The sequence below is a fragment of the Manis javanica genome, chromosome 3 (assembly GCF_040802235.1).
Source record: "Manis javanica isolate MJ-LG chromosome 3, MJ_LKY, whole genome shotgun sequence".
NCBI classification, from domain to species: Eukaryota; Metazoa; Chordata; class Mammalia; order Pholidota; family Manidae; genus Manis; species Manis javanica.
Window position 1 is genome coordinate 126813822 of NC_133158.1, and position 18438 is coordinate 126832259.

The following is an 18438-nucleotide window of genomic DNA, read 5'->3' on the forward strand; positions in this document are numbered from 1 at the left end:
CTTTTTTCATATAGATTAAAATAGCTATTCACTAACACAGCAGTATAATTGTACAGGCCACATAGTGCCTTGCTTCAATACAAATTCTGTGGACATTTTAAGAAGTGGAGGGAGAAGACTGTTTGAATTATGCAGCTGTACTTTTTTCCATTTTATTTAGTAAGTTGGCTTGGATACAATGGCTCCTTGGTATCCTGATATTTGTAACTGGTACAGCTGAATTTTTATAAGATAACTGATATAGTACTTTCTGCTTAACTTACAATCCTTGTACTATATAATAGAGTTATTTAAAAATGTGTTAAATCAATCAAATATTCATGTTCAAAAAGAACTTAGTCAAGAAGTTAGAGTAATTGAAAGAGCACTGTGTTTATACCAACTAATGTCTGTTACATTCTTAGTTTAAAATTACATTTGACAGCAGTTTCAATATTACTTCAGAGTATCAGTAGGTAAACAGCTCTGGTTTGATCTTGAGTAAAAATCACCATTGGTGAAATTCCCTGACATTACTGTATCCTTCTGATGACCTTTTCTTTTCTTTGTAAAGAAGATGGCTCATATGTATCTTATATATGTCTTTTATCTTTCTGTCTCTTTGGAAGAAAGTTTCTTAACTAGCTGGCCGAATAAAGATCCTGGGAAACTTGGTATTTAAGGAAGGAATGGGTTGGAGGAAGAGCTCACAAAAATAGAAGGAATAGTCAGTGAAGTACAAGGAAGATCATCTAGGAAGTGTGGGGTCATAAAAGCCACAAGAGTGAAGTTGGAGTAAGGGGAGAGAATTCGCCATCAGTTAGAGTGAGAAGAGAGGTCCGAAGAGCTGCCCTTGGAAGAGTCAGTGTAGCAGAGTGGTTGAGAGCTGGGGTTCCAGTCACACATGCTTCAACTAATTTGTAACTCTGCCTCTAATGTGAGGCAAGTTGTCTAAGCCTCAGTTTTGTTTTGTTTTTACTCTATTTCATTTCATTCCATTTATTTTATGGTTCCCAGTGGAGTTCAGGTGTGTTAAGCTGAAGCGTGTTTAAAATTTTAAGATTCTTTTTTTCCTTTTGTTTGTTTTGAACAAAAATTGATTTGGTTTGGTTAAAGGTTAGGGACCAACCAGAAGAGGTTAGGAGGCCTTTACCACCAGAGGTGGGGCACGATTTTTAGAGGGAAGAGGAAGCAAAGCAAAGCAAAGCAATTTCTCAGCTAGAGCTTACCTGGTTGCCTTATTTGGAAAGCCTAGCTATGATTGGTTGTCCTTAACCTTGAGGCATTTACAGGTGAGGTTTTGGTCTGCTTGCATAGGCTGCTCAGGTATAAGCACCACCTCAGCCTAATGACTTCTTGTTTAGTTGATGATTTGTTATGAATACATTCATTTTGGATCCATGTATAACTCACTTTTATGTATTTATATTCTCAGGAATCCAACATTGTCAGATGATTAACAGAAAGTCTGTGTAATCACAGTATTCTCTCTCCTTAAGTTTTAACCTTTAAAACTAGTAAATTTTCTTAAAAGAGTAAAAAGGTAGTTCCTGTTTTAAGCAGCATATATGAAAAGAGGAGAAGGCAGCTTTGACATTTCTTTCCAGACATCCAAAGAAAGTTTATGGTTGTCTGTTTAGGGGAGGAAAAATAACTTTCCCCCTGCTCTTCTGAGTACTTGGGACCTCCTGTAATAAAAGATAAGTAAGAAAAAAACCAGGTTTATTCACATGTATACATGAGAGATACCCAGGGAAAAATGAGTAACTCCCTGAGCTAGCCCAAGCCACCAGTTGAAATACCATCTTATGCTAAAGAAGAAAGAAAGATAAGGTGGTAGAGGGCAGGAGGAGGAACACCATCACAGGAGGTTGCTGGGAAAAGCAAGGGTGAACAAGGGTAAGGTTTGTTATAGATTTTAGGTGCATTCTCCATTGGTAAAGATTTTCTTGGGATTTAGATTTATCCTTCCTTTCCTGGTACAGAGAGGAAGACATTTTACAAATGGAGATTTATTTTATAACTTTAAATTTCCATTTCAAAGGGGTAATTTGTACTCTCGTTTTCAGATTTTCTCCTGTGTCTGTTGTTTCCCAAAATAATCCTTATGCCAAAGAGTCATATTTGGAGTGCCATATTCTGCTACCTTTCATTTGGCACAAACATTGCAAGAATTCTGAATTTGCAACTAAGCCTTTCTCAGCCAGCCCCTTGTCTTGTAACTGCCCCCGCCTTTCCATCAGGCCTGCTTGTAAAACTTAGCTGAGGTCAGCTGGACATGAACAAGGCTTGAGAATACAGAATTCTGGGTGAGGAAATGGGGTCGTGTAGGGGCACCTCTCTTTGAAAGTGTGTAATGAAGAGTAGAAAAAGGGCTGTAAGTGATAGACAAATTCCTTGATTTCACATTTCATGTTTTTTTAAAATTTTATTTAAGGAAGAGACTTGAGCATGTTTAACCCCCTGACAGAAAGAATCCAATTGAAAGTTAAAGGTTCCCCCCAGGTTGTTGTTTGTTGGATGAAAGAGAGGAATTACAACTTTATGATAGACAGTTAAGCTGATAACACTGGAATACATTGATCAATCTTTGCTCAACTTATGGAGGAATAAAAAAAGCCTCAAGGTCCCCCAGACGTACTTTAAATATGAAGTCCACAGTGTCACCTGGAAATTCTTGCTGAGTGTGTTGAACATGAATATCATCTAGGCTATAGATCTAACGTCCTTCCAGTTTATTGGCCGTGTAGAGGATAGAGAAACAAGTTAAACCATACTGTACAGAAGTAAACAGAATGTGGGACCGTCTAAAGGACAGGTGGCTTAGTCTCTCCAATAAGTCACTATCATAGGGAAAAAGGAGAGCAGGAGGTGGATACTTTTAGACAAAGAGACTTAATAGATACAACCAAATGTATATTATGTAGTTGTTAATTGGATCCTGATTTGAACAGTCAGATGTAAAAAGACTTTGGTGGAATAATTGGGGAAATTTGAAAACGTACTGGGTATTTGCTACTGAATACTGTTAATTTTGGTAGGTTTGTTAATGGTATTATGGTTTTATAGGAAAATGTCTTGATATTTTTGAAGATGTATATGCAGTATTTAGGAGTAAAATGTCTTGATGTCTAATTGGTTTTGAAATACTTAAAAGCAAAAAAATGAAGCAAATACAGCAACAATATTAACAATTTATAAACCTATGGTAGGTTTAATGGGTATCCGTTATTACTAATTTCTGTTTTTGTTTTTCTCTTTGAAGTATTTCTTAATAAAAGACTAAAACAATGGAGAGGAAAAAGTGCGAGGTTGAGTATACTAAAAGAAAAGGGATACTCAGACATGTAAGGTTATTGAAAAGGTGGGGATAGATAGGATTTAAATCACAGGTGGAGAAATTGGCCCAAATGATGGAAAAGTCAACTTGATTATTACAATAGAAGGGAAGGAGGAGAATATGATGAGTCAGTTATGTTTGTAAATCTATTAGTGGGAAATCGAAAGAGTTCCTGTGTGTTGGCTTCTCCTTTCTCTGTGACATACAGGACAACATCATCTGCTTCAGGAGGGGTTGTGGAAAGGTTGAAAGCTTGAAGAGATTTCAGACGAATTGAAATAATTGATCGTAGGAGTGGAAATGATGAGTAAAAAGCTGAATAGTGTTGGCCAGGTAGTTTTGAGGGCCCTGTTGAGATTGGTGGTAGGAATTTGCAGTTTGACTTCTTTGTTTGTTGCTTGAGTGCTGTCTGAAAGAAAGTAGGTAGATGGTGATTTTGTCTGTGTAAGGGTGACGAAATAGGGCGGTTGGGGAAACAAGGGAACTGGCACAATTGTTGATGAAGTGCTGGACCTGGAATCTAATCTGTAGAAGAAGGGAAGTGCAGCGTGCAGCCAGAAGATCTGATGTAAAGCACAGTGATTGTCGTCAACCACGCTGTTATAAACATCAAAGTTACTAAGAGACTAGATCTAAATGTCCTCCTCAGAAAAAAGATGGTAATTGTGTCATGTGATAGAGGTGTTCCCTAATTTTTCAGTGTTAATCATACTGTAATATATAAACGTCTCAAATCAACACATTTATAACTTAAACTTTCATAATAGTGTACAAAGTATTATATGTCAGTTGTATCTCAATTTTAAAAAGGCAGGAATTGCCACAAATTTACTATATCCCACATTGGACTCTTTAGCTCTCTTATGAACCTTCTCATTGAGAATGCAAAGGGTCTGGGATTTTTACCTTTACTGTTTCACGAATGCCGACAGAAAGCATGAGACTCCTTGGTCAGATCAGAGGACTTTATTATCCCAGCACAGCGAGTAGCACGGCCTGGGTTCCCCAGGCTCCTCAGTCCCCGTGGGGGTGACACAGGTGGGCCTGGATGAAAGTCACACACACCATTATTAGGTCTGTGTCACAGCTGAGGCACTGAGCGTGGGGCCTTAACCACCTTCATAGTGAGTGGAAGCAAGCCTGCCCTTTGTCCTGTGGGGAGACGTTGTCTCATCCCTCAAGACTGATTGCTCCATATACAGCCTGACAAAAGACCCAGGTAAAAGTGACCAGGCCTTGTATTCTTGGCATAACCAACGTAGGTGAGCAGGGACCCTCGGGGCCCATGGCCTCTCCCACAGAGTACTGGAAGGGGAACTGCTTTTTCTTTGTTTGCCATTTCTTTTCAATGCACCTTCATCCTTTTGGGCATCCAGGCCTGAAGATCCCTTGGTACTGATGATAGTCTATCCTGAGTAACCCTTGCTGCTAGCTGCAGGTAAGCCCGGCCTTAGAGGGTCATTCACAGGTGGGTGACTTTGGGGGTGGAAAGGGAGTAGGGGGTGGGTGAGAGCTGGTTTTGAATGTCCTAAAAGTTCTCAGACCCATTAGAGCCCCCAGTACTCCTTTTAGTATATTAACAACTCAACAAGAGAGACTTATACCTGTCCTGCTTACCCAGGATTTTCTGGGACCCAGAAAACAAAGAGGCATCAAAACCAATCAGTTTTTAGGGTTTTTGGGCCAGGGACATCTCAGGTAAGGGCCAGCAGAGGCAACTAAAGAACCTGTATGCTGCTTATCTTCAGGGAGGCAGAATGATATTCCAGTTTGGCTATAATCTCACCAGTCTGGTACTTTCTGAGGAACACAATAAATTGTTAAACAGTAGAACTTTATGAAGAAATGGTTAAGACTTAAGGAGAAAAATTATCAACATTTTTGCTGAAAATTTAGATAAATAGAGAAATATATTGCAACAGTAAGTTGGAAATGGAATACTGCAATGTCAGTTTTTTTAAACTACATTATGCCATTTGCTGTCATTCCAGTCAATCCCAATAAGTGTATTTTTTAATTTGACAAAATAGAGTTAACCCTGAAAGAATAAACAAATATTTGTACTATAGTTTAAGTCAGTGAAGGATGAACTCCAGAAACTCTTACGGGAATCGTATTTTCTTAAGGGAATTTGGAGTTGGAGTATGGGAATTTGGAATTTGGACTTGTGGGAATTAGTCATTTTGGGCTCTGATCTTGACCAAGGAGATATAAACTGAATCATGTGCTTGGAGAAGTAGAGAAAGTTATTCTGTAGAAATAGGAAAAGCAAAAATATTAAGAGGAAAACAGGACAGGGAGAGAAAGAATACCACCAGTTTTCAGCCTCTGTTCTCTTCCTGAGGTGGTAATATTTCTGCCCTTTTATTCTGTGATTCATCCTAAATCCTTAGAACAAATTGTCCTTACTTTTTTAAGCTTAAGGTTAGTTTTATTTACTGGCGAAGAAAGTGTCCTTGGTCCTAGGGACCAAGGATATGCCTAGGATATAGCAAAGAAAACAAATTCCCTGCTTTAAGGATCTTACATTCTACCAGGAGGAAACACAACAAATAGGCAAATACATGCTGGATGGTATTGAGTCTTTCATCAACCTTATAAGAGACAGGGAAAGGGGCTTAGGTGGGTGTCCTGTGCTGTCAGGGAAGGTCTCTCTGAGGAAGTAACATTTGAGCAGAAGTAAGGGAGCACACTTGGGGTAAGGCCATTTCAGGCAGAGAGAAGAAGCAAGGGTAAAAACTCTGAGGCTGGAGCCTACTTAATGTGTTTGGTGGACATGGCGGAAGCTTCTGAGTAGCTGGAGCAGAGTTGGAAAGAGAGTGATAGATGAGGAGGTCAGAGGGGTGTGCGTAAGAGATGGTGTAGGGCTCTGTAGGTCAAGATAAAGAGTTAGGCTTTCCACAAGTAATGACTCTATAGCGTCTGACTATAGTGACAGACAGTGACTGCAATAGAGGGAGTGAGGACTTGATAATATGGGTGAATGCTGAAAACACAATGTTTATGTGAAATGTTCATAAGATTGTATAGCGGTGATACTTTAATTTAAAAAAAAGAGTTAGGCTTTCCCCTGAATGGAGTGGAAAACCATGGTAGGATTTAAAGCAGAAGAGGGACTTACATTTTAAAAAGTCCTATATTTAAAATAGCTTGGAGAGTGGTCAATGGCAGTAGAAAGACCAGGTGGTTTGGACCAAAGTAGTCAAAGTGGAGGTAATCAGTGTTGGTCAAATCCTGAAAAAAAATTTTTTTGATGGAATATCTGACATGCTTTTCTGATGGATTAGATGGAGTGTATGAAACAGAAGATGGCTCCCAGGTTTTTGGCTTTAACAATTGGAAGGATGGAATTTCCATTAACAAGGTGGAGGAGACCTGGAAGTGGTGGTTCTGTTTTGAAGTACTGTTGACCCTTGAACAAGGCAGGGGTTATGGGCACTGACAACCCCAGGCTGTCAAATCCACATGTAGCTTTTGACTTCCCCAAAACCTAACTACTGATAGCCTACTGTTGACCCAAAGCCTTACTGATAACATAAACAGTTGACTAACATTTTGTATGCTGTATGTATCATATAGTGTATTCTTACAATAAAGTAAGCTTAAGAAAAGAAAATGTTTTTTCAAATTGTCACAGATCTCCAAAAACTTTTCTAGTGTATGTGAAAAAATATCTGTGTAAGTGGATCCATGCAGTTCAAACCTGTGTTGTTCAAAGGTCAACTGTATTAAGTTTGGGGGCCTGTTAGACATCTAAGTGGGGGTGTCTCTGGACTATTGTCAAGTATTTCTCACTTCACCCTACTCTTGTACCAATTTAGTCTTAAATACTGCAACTCAAGATTTATCTTCTATCCTCCAATCACATCCTCCATAAAACCCGTTTGTAAATGATATAGATCTGTATTACAAAACAACTTTAAGTTCCAGTAATAGTCGACTATCTCATTTGAGTTATATCAGTATTTTTAAAGTAGATTAATATGTAACTAGAGAACTGAATTTCTCCCTCTTTTTTTAACAGTTGCTTTCCCTAGTTAATTTCTTTGGTAAACAAAATTGAAGGATGAGTGAACTGGAACAGTTGAGGCAGGAAGCTGAACAACTGCGGAATCAGATTCAGGTAAGACAAAATATTTCATTTTTGAAATTTTAACACTTTTATTTAATACCAGCAATGAGCAAAATTTGTTCATTAGTTTATAAGTCTACATATGTCAAATAATTTATAAGACTAGAAATGGCCAGTTTGGTTTTATCATGCCTCTAAAGACCTCACCAGAAGTCATTCATCATAAATAACCTATGCCAATTAATGGCCTGTATGTCTCTGAGAAGTTAATATTATATATGCAATCTCTGCTGAAAGAGAAACATAATTCTCTTCTTATTCACACACCTGGGACTTTAGTTTGATTTTTGGTGTGATAAGGCAGATACCACATTACCATATACTAGAAAATATTAATCTGTGTAATATTACATTACAGAAAAACATTAAAAATTATTAGTGGCATAATTAAGATATGTCTATCATCTTTTATTGTTGGAAATAAACTTTAAGACAGTAAAGTGCATAAGAAGCAAAATGCAGACTCCTTCAAATTAAGAGACATTTAGAACTTCAAACTTTAACAGGATGGGGGAGAGTTGTCAAATGTAGTGATGACCAGGGTGTGGGAAGGCTCTGAGAGGTTTGTGCAGCTGTAAATACCAAGCGAAGTAGGTGTCACTCCCTCAGGAACAGTAATCCAGTAATCCTTTCTTTCTTTGGAAAAATGGAAACCTGTTTCCCTAGACTGAGGAATATCCAGCAAGGTGAAGATAAGAAAGAATGAATGGAAGGATATAGGCAAGCTATCTTTTAGGAAGCCTCGTGGTGAGCTGGGTGGAGGAAAGAGACCAAGCTGTGTATATAGCCTAGTGCTGCCTACTTTTTTTGGCAGGGAATTGTAAGGACTAAAACAACTTAAAATATAAAAGAAGAACTAAAGTGCAAAGTGGAGAGAATTACAAATGACTTGGACCACTGCTGTGGCCCTCCCCAGTATGAATCTTAACAGCTATTTCTAACTCTGGGGGAAAATAAGTACCCAGCCAGGGGCAAATTACCTTTGAAGCCTGAAATCAGTCAAAGGGAGAAATAAAATGGGAGAAACCCATTTATTGGTTACAAGCAGGTCGTCCACTTTTGCTTGTCCCTGTCTCTTGTGACCCGGTTGCAAAAATGGGTGCCACCAAACCTCTCTGGGCCAGATGTACCCTCACTCCCCCAACCCTTGTAATCACCTATTGATACGGAGATGGACTACTTCTCTCCACCCCTTGGAAACACCTACTGATATGGAGATGCACTAGGGCCAAGAAAGAGAGCCTGGAAATACTGCAATTTTACCCACACTATTTCAGAAGAAATCCTCTAATTTTTTTTATTAAGGTATCATTGATATACAATCTTGTGAAGGTTTCACATGAGCAACATTGTGGCTACAGCATTCACCCATATTATCAAGTCTCCTCTCCCAGACACTCCGTTGCCGTCATTGTCCATCAGCATAGTAAGATGCTATAGGAACTCCTCTAATTTAAAGGTGAAGAATATGAAAAAAGGAATAAGCATAGGACCTTTGCAAAAACATTATAAGAAAAGAAAGGAAAGGAGCAGGAAAAACAAAGGATGGGTGAAGAACACTCACTAGAAGAATGTTGATTCTGAGCAGATTGAAATCAAAACCAGTCTTACTGCCAGGACTTCAAAGTTCATGATTTAGATGTGAATAAAAACGGAGTGGATACTTTAGGTATCTGAAAAAAGCTATCAACAGAAAGAAGGGATTTATTTTTCCTGGGATGATCAGAGAAGGCTTCAAGGGTTAATCTTTGAATTAGATGTTCCTGCTACCACCAGAACAGATTCTCCAGCATCTCTACTTTGTGCTACTTGCTCCACGTGCTGAGCAAGACCAATTGATTGGCCAAGCACATTGTCACATGGCCACATTGTCACCTCATTAATTAAAAGAAAATCTGTTCTCTGTACCTGTAAGCTTGGTTTTTGTTGTTATTGTTGTTTTAGATTCCATATATAAGTGAGATCATATGGTATTTGTCTTTCTCTGTTAGACTTCACTTAGCATAATGCCCTCAAGGTCCATCCATGTCACAAGTGGCAAGATTTCATTCTGTTTAATGTGTGCAGATATAATATATACACACACACACACATATCCATCTTTATCCATCTTTTAGTGGACACTTAGGTTGTTTCTGTATCTTGGCTGTTGTACATAATACTGCAGTGATGATGGGGGTGCATATATCTTTTTGAGTTAGTGTTTTCATTTTCTTCAGATAAATACCCAGAGGTGGAACTACTGGATCATATGAATGTTGAGCTATATGAGTTCTTTATGCATTTTAGATATTAACCCTTTGTTGGCTAGATCATTTGCAAATATATTTTCCCATTCAGTAGGTTACCTTTTCATTTTATTGATGGTGTCTTTTAATGTGCTGAAGTTATTTAATTTTATGTAGTCCCACCTGTTTGTGCTTTGTTTCCCTTGTCTGGGGAGAAATATCCAGAAAAAAATTACTAATATCATTGTTGTAGAATTTACTGCCTATGTTTAGGAGTTTTATGATTTCAGGGATTATATTTAAGTCTTTAATCCAATTTGAGTTTATTTTTGTGTATGGTTTAAGACCATATCCCATTGCTTTGTTTTGCATGTAGCTGTCCAGTTTTCTCAATACTGTTTATTGAAGACACTGTCTTTTCCCCATTGTATATTCTTGCCTTCTTTGTCATATATTAACTGACTACATAAGCATGGGTTTATTTCTGGGCTTTCTTTTCTGTTCCATATTCTTGCCTCTTTTGTTATTTATTAATTGACCATATAAGCATAGGTTCATTTCTGGACTCTCAGTTCTGTTCCACTGATCTCTGTGTCTGTTTTTGTGCCAGTACCATACTGGTTTGATTTTTACTGTACTTTGTAGTATAGTTTGAAATCAGGGAGCATGATACTCTCAGCTCTGTTCTTTCTCAAGTTTGCTTTGTCTATTCAGGGTCTTATATGGTTCCATACAAATTTGAGGTTTATCTGCACTAGTTCTGTGAAGAATGCCATTGGGATTTTGATAGGGATTGTAATAAATGTAGATTGCTTTGGGTAGTATGGCCATTTCAACAATATTAATTCTTCGTATCCATCTTCATAGAATATCTTTCCATTTATTTGTGTCATCCTCAATTTCCTTCATCAGTATCTTAACAGTATTCAGTTTATAGGCCTTTTACCTCTTTAAACTTATTATGGTGATCTCATTTAATACTTAGAGCAACCCTGTGAGGTAGATGGTATTACTTCATTTTTTAGTTGAGGAAACTGAGCCTCAGTGGGGTTGAGTAACTTGCCAAGGTAACACAACTACTAAGTAGATCCAGGATTCAGACCAGGTGTATTTTGATTCCAGAGCCTTTGCCCTACCACCACTGTGGCACTGCTTCCAGCTGTTTGCTGACATCCTGTTCTACAGCCAGTGTTGTATCTATAAGCCTGGTTGCCATTCCCTGAACATGCTTGCTCTTTCCCACTTTGTTGCTTTGTTTCAGATTGTTTTCTTTGTCTGAAATTATACCACCTCTGCTCCAGTTTTGTTCCTGGGACTCCTATTCATTGAGTCCTAGTTCTCTAAAAAGCCTTACCAGTCTTCCATTTGGATTTACTGTCTTTCATTTATTGGATGGCAGCGCAGCATGGATTCCACCTTTTAAGTATTTTGTGGCCATGGGTAACTTTTTTAACCTTTTTGATGCTTAATATATTTGCTGTGAAGTGATAATACCAATACCCATGCTACAGGTTTGTGGATGGGATGGAACAAAATGACTTACCCAACACCAAAAAGCGGCATTTCTTACCCATTCAGCACTTTAGACTTGTGTTACAGGCTAACCATAGTCTGCCTGGTATATACAGTTGCCTCCACTACTTTTACTTGGATGGGAAATTCTGAGTCTTAATCATATCTCACCAGCATCCCTAGCACAATGTTACAGACACAGGGGCTCACTGATTCTTCTCCCATGATTTCAAGTAACCACATGTATGTTAAATACCTTGTACTACTCACTTCAGTTGTGTCATGCTATATATATATATAATATAAAGTATTTAATATAATACATCTGTATGTAACATTTGCATACTTTTTTAGCTCTGGATGATTGCTTTTATGGGGGGTCATAGTGTCATCTTCCTCTTATGGGGAAACCACTACAAGTACAATGTTTGCCTTTGGTTTCTGGTAGTTTTCATCACATTATGAAAATATAATAATAATAGCAAAAGTTATTACATGTTTACTTTGTCTAGTTACTGTTAAAAGTGTTTTACTTTATTTTTTAAGGTATTATTGATATACATTCTTATGAAGTTTTCATATGAAAAACAATGTGGTTACTACATTCAACCATATTATCAAGTACCCCCCATACCCCACTGCAGTCACTGTCCATCAGTGTAGTAAGATGCCACAGAGTCCCTATTTGCCTTCTCTGTGCTACACTGTCTTCCCCGTGATCCCCACACCATGTGTACTAAAAACATAATACCCCTCAGTCCCCTTCTCCCTCCCTCCCCACCTGCCCTACCACACCCCTCCCCTTTGGTAACCACTAGTCCCTTCTTGGAGTCTGTGATCTTGCTGCTGTTTTGTTCCTTCAGTTTTGCTTCGTTGTTATACTCCACAAATGAGAGAAATCATTTGGCATTTGTGTTTCTCTGCCTGGCTTATTTCACTGAGCATGATATCCTCCAGCTCCATCAATGTTGTTGAGGTAGGATTTGTTTCTTTCTTATGGCTGAATAGTATTTCATTGTGTATATGTATCACACCTTCTTTATCCATTCATCTACTGATGGACACTTAGGTTGCTTCCATAATAGTGCTGATAAACATAGGGGAGCATATGTCTTTTTGAATCTGAGAACTTGTATTCTTTGGGTAAACCAAGGAGTGGGATTCCTGGGTCAAATGGTATTTCTATTTTTAGTTTTTTGAGGAACCTCCATATTGCTTTCCACAATGGTTGGTTACCCTGCATCTTCGCCAGCATTTGTTGTTCTTAGTCTTTTCAATGCTAGCCATCCTAACTGGTGTGAGGTGATATCTCATTGTGGTTTTAATTGCATTTCCTGATGATTAGTGATGTGGAGCATCTTTTCATGTGTCATGCTATATTTAAAGATCTTCCCTTCCGTCTTTCCTTTCTTTCCCCTTCATTTCCAGAAATGTAATCTAACTGTATATTTACCTAATTATAGTATAAACACTTGGAAAAATAAAAATGTATGCTATTTGGCACAATATGTTTATTTTGCATTAAAATAATTCAGAAGTAGAAAAAACACATTTTACTTTGTAATTGTTGTTTTATTTGGAGTGAGAAATATGTCTCTTTTCTCTTATTTTGCATGGAGATGTTAATATCATATCTTCTGTTTCTTATGGTGGACAATATGCAATTTAACCTTTAATTGGGAATGCTTTTATATTCAGTTTTATAATGGATAGTAGTGTTTATAAGAGTAAGTTGTTTTCAGTGTGAATAACATGTTTGCATAATGTAAATTTGCAAGTAACTGCTGCTAAGATATTTGCAGAATTCTTACATTCTAATATGATGTTCTGATTTTTATCATTTGAAGTATTCAATAATTTTCACTTGCAGTTTTTTAATTATATTGTTAATATTAAAGTGAGCCCTTTGGGAGTTGGCATTTTGTTCGATTTGTCCACTGCTGTGTCCATGGTGCCTGGAGTAATAGCTGATACATAATGTTCAACAGATTTTTTATTGAATAACTGAATTAAGAAATATGACCTAAAAAATGATAGTGCATTTTTATAAAGTTTAGGTTAACCCTTTTTTTAGAACTTAGTCTTCAACGCTACCAGTTCTGGAACATGGCTCAGGCCATCACTGTCATTTCTGGAAATTCTTTTCATTGTAGGAAAGTGAGCTGATGTATTCCCTGTCAAATGAGGTTTCTAAACCCACAATTTGACTAATAATGAGAATCAATTCATATGTTTATGTAATTACTTACGTAGAATTCTTCTAAGGGTACATCAATAGGTTGAAAGGGCAGCCAAAAGATGGTGTATTCCATGTAGTTTTTGCAGCAGAGGTGCAGGCATTTTTCCCTTGGCTACCTAGAACAGACTGTCCATTTGGATGTTTACTCAACAAATATTGCATGCCCCTCTTTGCACAAGAGTATGCTTAGCACAGTGGGGAAAAACAAAGTTGAAGAGGATACTACTATGACCTTTGAGGAGAAAAAAAAATTGTTTCAACTCAAGTTTGAAGAGTTAATTGTGATTCTGATTTTTCCCATGTATATGAATTCTATAAATTTATTATGAACAGATAGGCTTGCTTAAAACATTTTGTTGCTTATTAAATATGTTCTTTGCTTTCCTTTTCTTGTTTTGTTATATTGATTTTTATTTCACAGTCTTTGATTATATCCTTTAGTTTGTGTAAAAATTTAAGGTCTCTTTGAAAGGCTACCCTGTAATGCATAGGCATAATCAACTGCTTACATGTAGGGAATTTGCTATTAATGTAAAAATATAGATGTGACTCCATATAAACTGTTGCCTTACATAAAAAATTGTTTTTCTGAGATACTGTCTTTTTCTCATATTGGATCTAAAATATTTTATTTCTAATATCATTTGTATACAGTGTACTTGCAAAGCATTTTAAATTTCTGAAATGACCTGTGTTGTACTATAAATATCCTTCTTATCACCTCAACTTCTAGGTGCCTGAACAAACTGAAGGGAATTCAAAAACATTAATTTTTGCTGAAGCTTACAAGTATGTGGGCTTATTAAATCAACCTGGTTCATTTTTATGCAGGAGATGCAATTAAAAATCTTTTAATCATAAACCAAAAATATATTTGCACAATGGAATAGAACAGAGAGTCCGTAATTAAACATGTATCTATGGCTGATTGAATTTCAAGAAGAATAATAAGATCATTCAATAGGGAAAGAATAGTTGTTCAGCAGTGCTGGGGCAACTGGATACCCACCTGTAAAAGAATGTGGATTTTTTCCTACCTCATACCATATGTAAAAACTAACTCAAAATGGTACTTAATTCTAACAGCTAAAAGTATAAAATTATTAATCTTTGTGCCCTTGGATTAGGCAACAGTTTAATGTGACACTTAAGTGAAAGAAACAGAAGGTAAAAATGGATAAATGGGATTTCATCAAAAATTAAAACTAGTATGTTAGAGGACACTGTCAAGAAAAGGAAAAGACAACCTGCAGAATGGAGAAACTATTTGCAAGTCATACGTCTGATATGCTCCCAGTATCCAGAATATATAAAAACAAAACAAATCACCCAATTTCAAAATGGGCAAGGGATTTGAATAGACATTTCTCCAAAGAAGATATACAAGTGGCCAATAAACACATGTAAGATGCTGCACATGAAAAGATATTCAGCAACACTCATCATTAGAGAAATGCAAATCAGACCTGTAAGATGCCATTTAACATCCATGAAGTTGGCTGTAATAATTTTAAAAAGACTAGAGCATTACTTTCAAGAGAGGCTTGAAGATGGCAGCATGAGAAGTGAGACAGAAACTTCTTGCCAAAACCAAATATAATACAAAAATACAGCAAATACAGCAAATCCTGAAAGCAATAGGAAAAAACACTGCAATAGACTGCCTACAACTGGGGAAAACTGAAGACTTCACAGAAAAGGGTAAAGTGCCAAAGCCATGATCCGGTGGGATCCAAGCCCTCCCACCACCCCAGCTCAATGATGGGAGGATGAGAAACTGAGCAGGGAGAGAGTGGAGGCCTAGGACTGCTGTACATCAGCCCAGGAGATTTCTGGGGGCACAAACCTACATACATTACACGGTGCTCTGGAGATTAGTGGGGTTGGAAAGCTAAGACAGGTGGAATACTTGGAGAGACTGAGATTCCAGTTGCTTGTGGAAAACAGGGATCCATACCCTGTGGCTCTGGGACAATAGAAAGGTGGGCAGTCTGAGAGACATCCTAACAGTGAGAGGGCTGCTAAAGGGACAAGGATTACACAGAGATTGCTGCTCAGGAGAAAGGACAGGTGGACAAAACTGTCCAGGTATACTCTGCATAGCAGGATGGGAACTTACAGGAGCTTCAGGTGCTCCATCCATCTGCCTGGCTGGCAGCACAGCTGTAAGGCTCCCACATGGTGATACGCAGCCTGCTGTGCCTTCCTGACTGGCACCAGCTGGCAAACCGGCAGCCCCTGCCATTGCACCAGGACAGTCAGAGCACGGCCCTGCATAGGGCAAAGCATGTAGGCTTCTCCTTGCACTCTAGGCCCATTGGCCCTGCAGTGGAGACAGGCACTGCAGCCGGAAAGCAAAAAAGAGATCTTTCCTCCTGACAGGCACCAGTGCCACTCAGCTGCATCCCCTGCCATTGGTCCAGGGGCTGAGCCGCTCCAGGGAGTAGTTTCTGGGCACTAGAGGGTGCCACCTACACAAAGTTATTATTCCATATTATTCATTACAAATATGAAACTTCAAAAGAACGTGGTACAAACCAAAATCCCAGAAACACTAGAAATAGGGTCAAATGAAACTGGAATCATCAATCTTCCTGATAAATATGGCAAAATAAAATCATTAACATGCTCACAGAGCTACAGAAAAATAGTTAAGACCTCAGGGAGGATTTCAATAAAGAAATAGAAACTTTGAAAAATACAGTATCCAAAATGAAACATGCAGGGATTTAAAAGCAGATTGAATGAGGTAGAGGAGATGGTAAATGAAATAGAAATTAGAGAACAGGAATACAAAGAAGCTGAGGCACAGAGTTACTAAATGGAGAAAAAAACAAGACCCATCTGTATGCTAAAAACAGGAGATTCACTTCAAATCCAAAGACATACACAGACTAAATGTGAAGGGATGGAAAAAGATATTTCATGCAAATAATAGGGATAAAAAAGCAGGAATTGCAGTACTTGTATCAGACAAAATAGACTTCACAACAAAGAAAGTAATGAGACAAAGAACGACATTACATGATGATAAAGTGGCCAGTCCAACCAGAAGATATAACCATTATAAATATCTATGCACCCAACATAGGAGCACCTACATACGTGAAACAAATACTAACAAAGGGGGAAATAGAATGCAATGCATTCATTTTAGGAGACTTCAACACACTACCACTCTAAAGGACATAAGTAAGGAGACAGAAGCACTGAATAACACATTAGAACTGATGGATGTAACAGACTTCTACAGAACACTCCACTCAAAAGCAGCAGGATATAAATTCTTCTCAAGTGCACATGGAAAATTTTCAAGAACAGATCACACACTAGGCACAAAAAGAGCCGCAGTAAATTCAGAAGGATTTAAATTGTACCGATCAGCTTCTCAGACCACAAAAGTGTGAAACTAAAAATAAATTATGCAACGAAAACAAAAAGCCCACAAACACATGGAGGCTTAATAACATGCTCCTAAATAATCAGTGGATTAATAATGAAATAAAAACAGAGATCAAACAATATATGGAGATGAATGAAAGCAATAACTTAACACTTCAAAATCTGTGATATGCAATAAAGGCCATGCTAAGAGGGAAATATATTGCAATACAGGCTTACTTCAAGAAAGAAAAGAACAGTCCCAAATGAACAATCTAAATTCATAATTAACAAAACTAGAAAAATAAGAACAAATGAGGCCTAAAGTCAGAAGAAGGAGGGACATGAAAAAGATGAGAGCATAAATAAATAAATTGAGAAGAATAAAACAATAGAAAGAATCAATGAAACCAAGAGCAGTTCTTTGAGAAAATAAACAGAATAGATAAACCCCTAGCCAGATTTACAGGGAAAAAGAGCATACACATATAAACAATCAGAAATGAGAAAGGAAAAATCACTACAGACACCACAGATACACAAAGAATTATTAGAGAATACTATGAAAAATTATATGCTAACAAATTGGATAACCTAGAAGAAATGGACAACTTCCTAGAAAAATATAACCTTCCAAAACTGACCCAGGAAGAAACAGAAAATCTGAACAGACCAATATCCAGCAACAAAATTGCATTGGTAATCAAAAAACTACCTAAGAACAAAACTCCTGGACCAGATGGCGTCACCACTGAACTGTGTCAAATATTTCGGAAAGACCTAATACCCATCCTCCTTCAAGTTTTCCAAAAAGTACAAGAGAAGGGAATACTTCCAAACTCATTCTATGAGGCCACCATTGCTAATACCAAAACCAGGCAAAGACACACACACACACAAAAAAAAATTACAGACCAATATCCTGATGATCATAGATGCAAAAATACTCAACAAAATACTAGCAAACCGAATTCAAGAATACATCAAAAAGATCATCATGATCAAGTAGGATATATTCCAGGGATGCAAGGATGGTACAGTATTTGAAAATCCATCGACATTATACACCATATCAACAAAAAGGACACAAATCACATGATCATCTCCATAGATGCTGAAAAAGCATTCGACAAAATTCAACATCCATTCATGATAAAAACTCTCAACAAAATGGGTAGAGAGAGCAAGTACCTCAACATAATAAAGGTCATATATGACAAACCCACAGCCAACATCATACAAAACAGTGAAAGGCTGACAGCTTTTCCTCTAAGATTGGGAACAAGACAAGGATGCCCACTCTCACTGCTTTTATTCAACATAGTTCTGAAGGTTCTAGCCATGGCAATCAGACAACACAAAGAAATAAAAGGCATCCAGATTGGTAAAAAAGAAGTGGAGCTGTCACTGTTTTCAGATGACATATGGTGCATATAAAACCCTAAAGAATCCACACAAAAACTACTAGAACTATTGTCTGTATTCAGCAAAGTTGCAGGATACAAAATTAGTGCACAAAATCTGTTGTATTCCTATATTCTAATGATGAACTAGCAGAAAGAGAAATCAGGAGAACAATTCCGTTTACAATTGCATCAAAAAGAATAAAATAGCTAGTAATAAACCT

At 37.5% G+C, this 18438-nt stretch overlaps 1 protein-coding gene across 4 annotated transcripts in view; it reads left to right on the forward strand.

Moving 5' to 3' along the window:
* The window catches only part of GNB4 (G protein subunit beta 4), a 75131-nt gene that overhangs the window by 18927 nt on the left and 37766 nt on the right, over nt 1–18438 (forward strand). For all 4 annotated transcript variants that reach the window (XM_037003390.2, XM_073232044.1, XM_073232045.1 and 1 more), the window contains one exon: nt 7344–7442. In XM_037003390.2, coding sequence (XP_036859285.1) covers nt 7386–7442 — 57 coding nt within the window. In that variant the 5' untranslated portion in view covers nt 7344–7385. Of the gene's footprint in view, nt 1–7343; nt 7443–18438 lie in introns of those variants that run through there.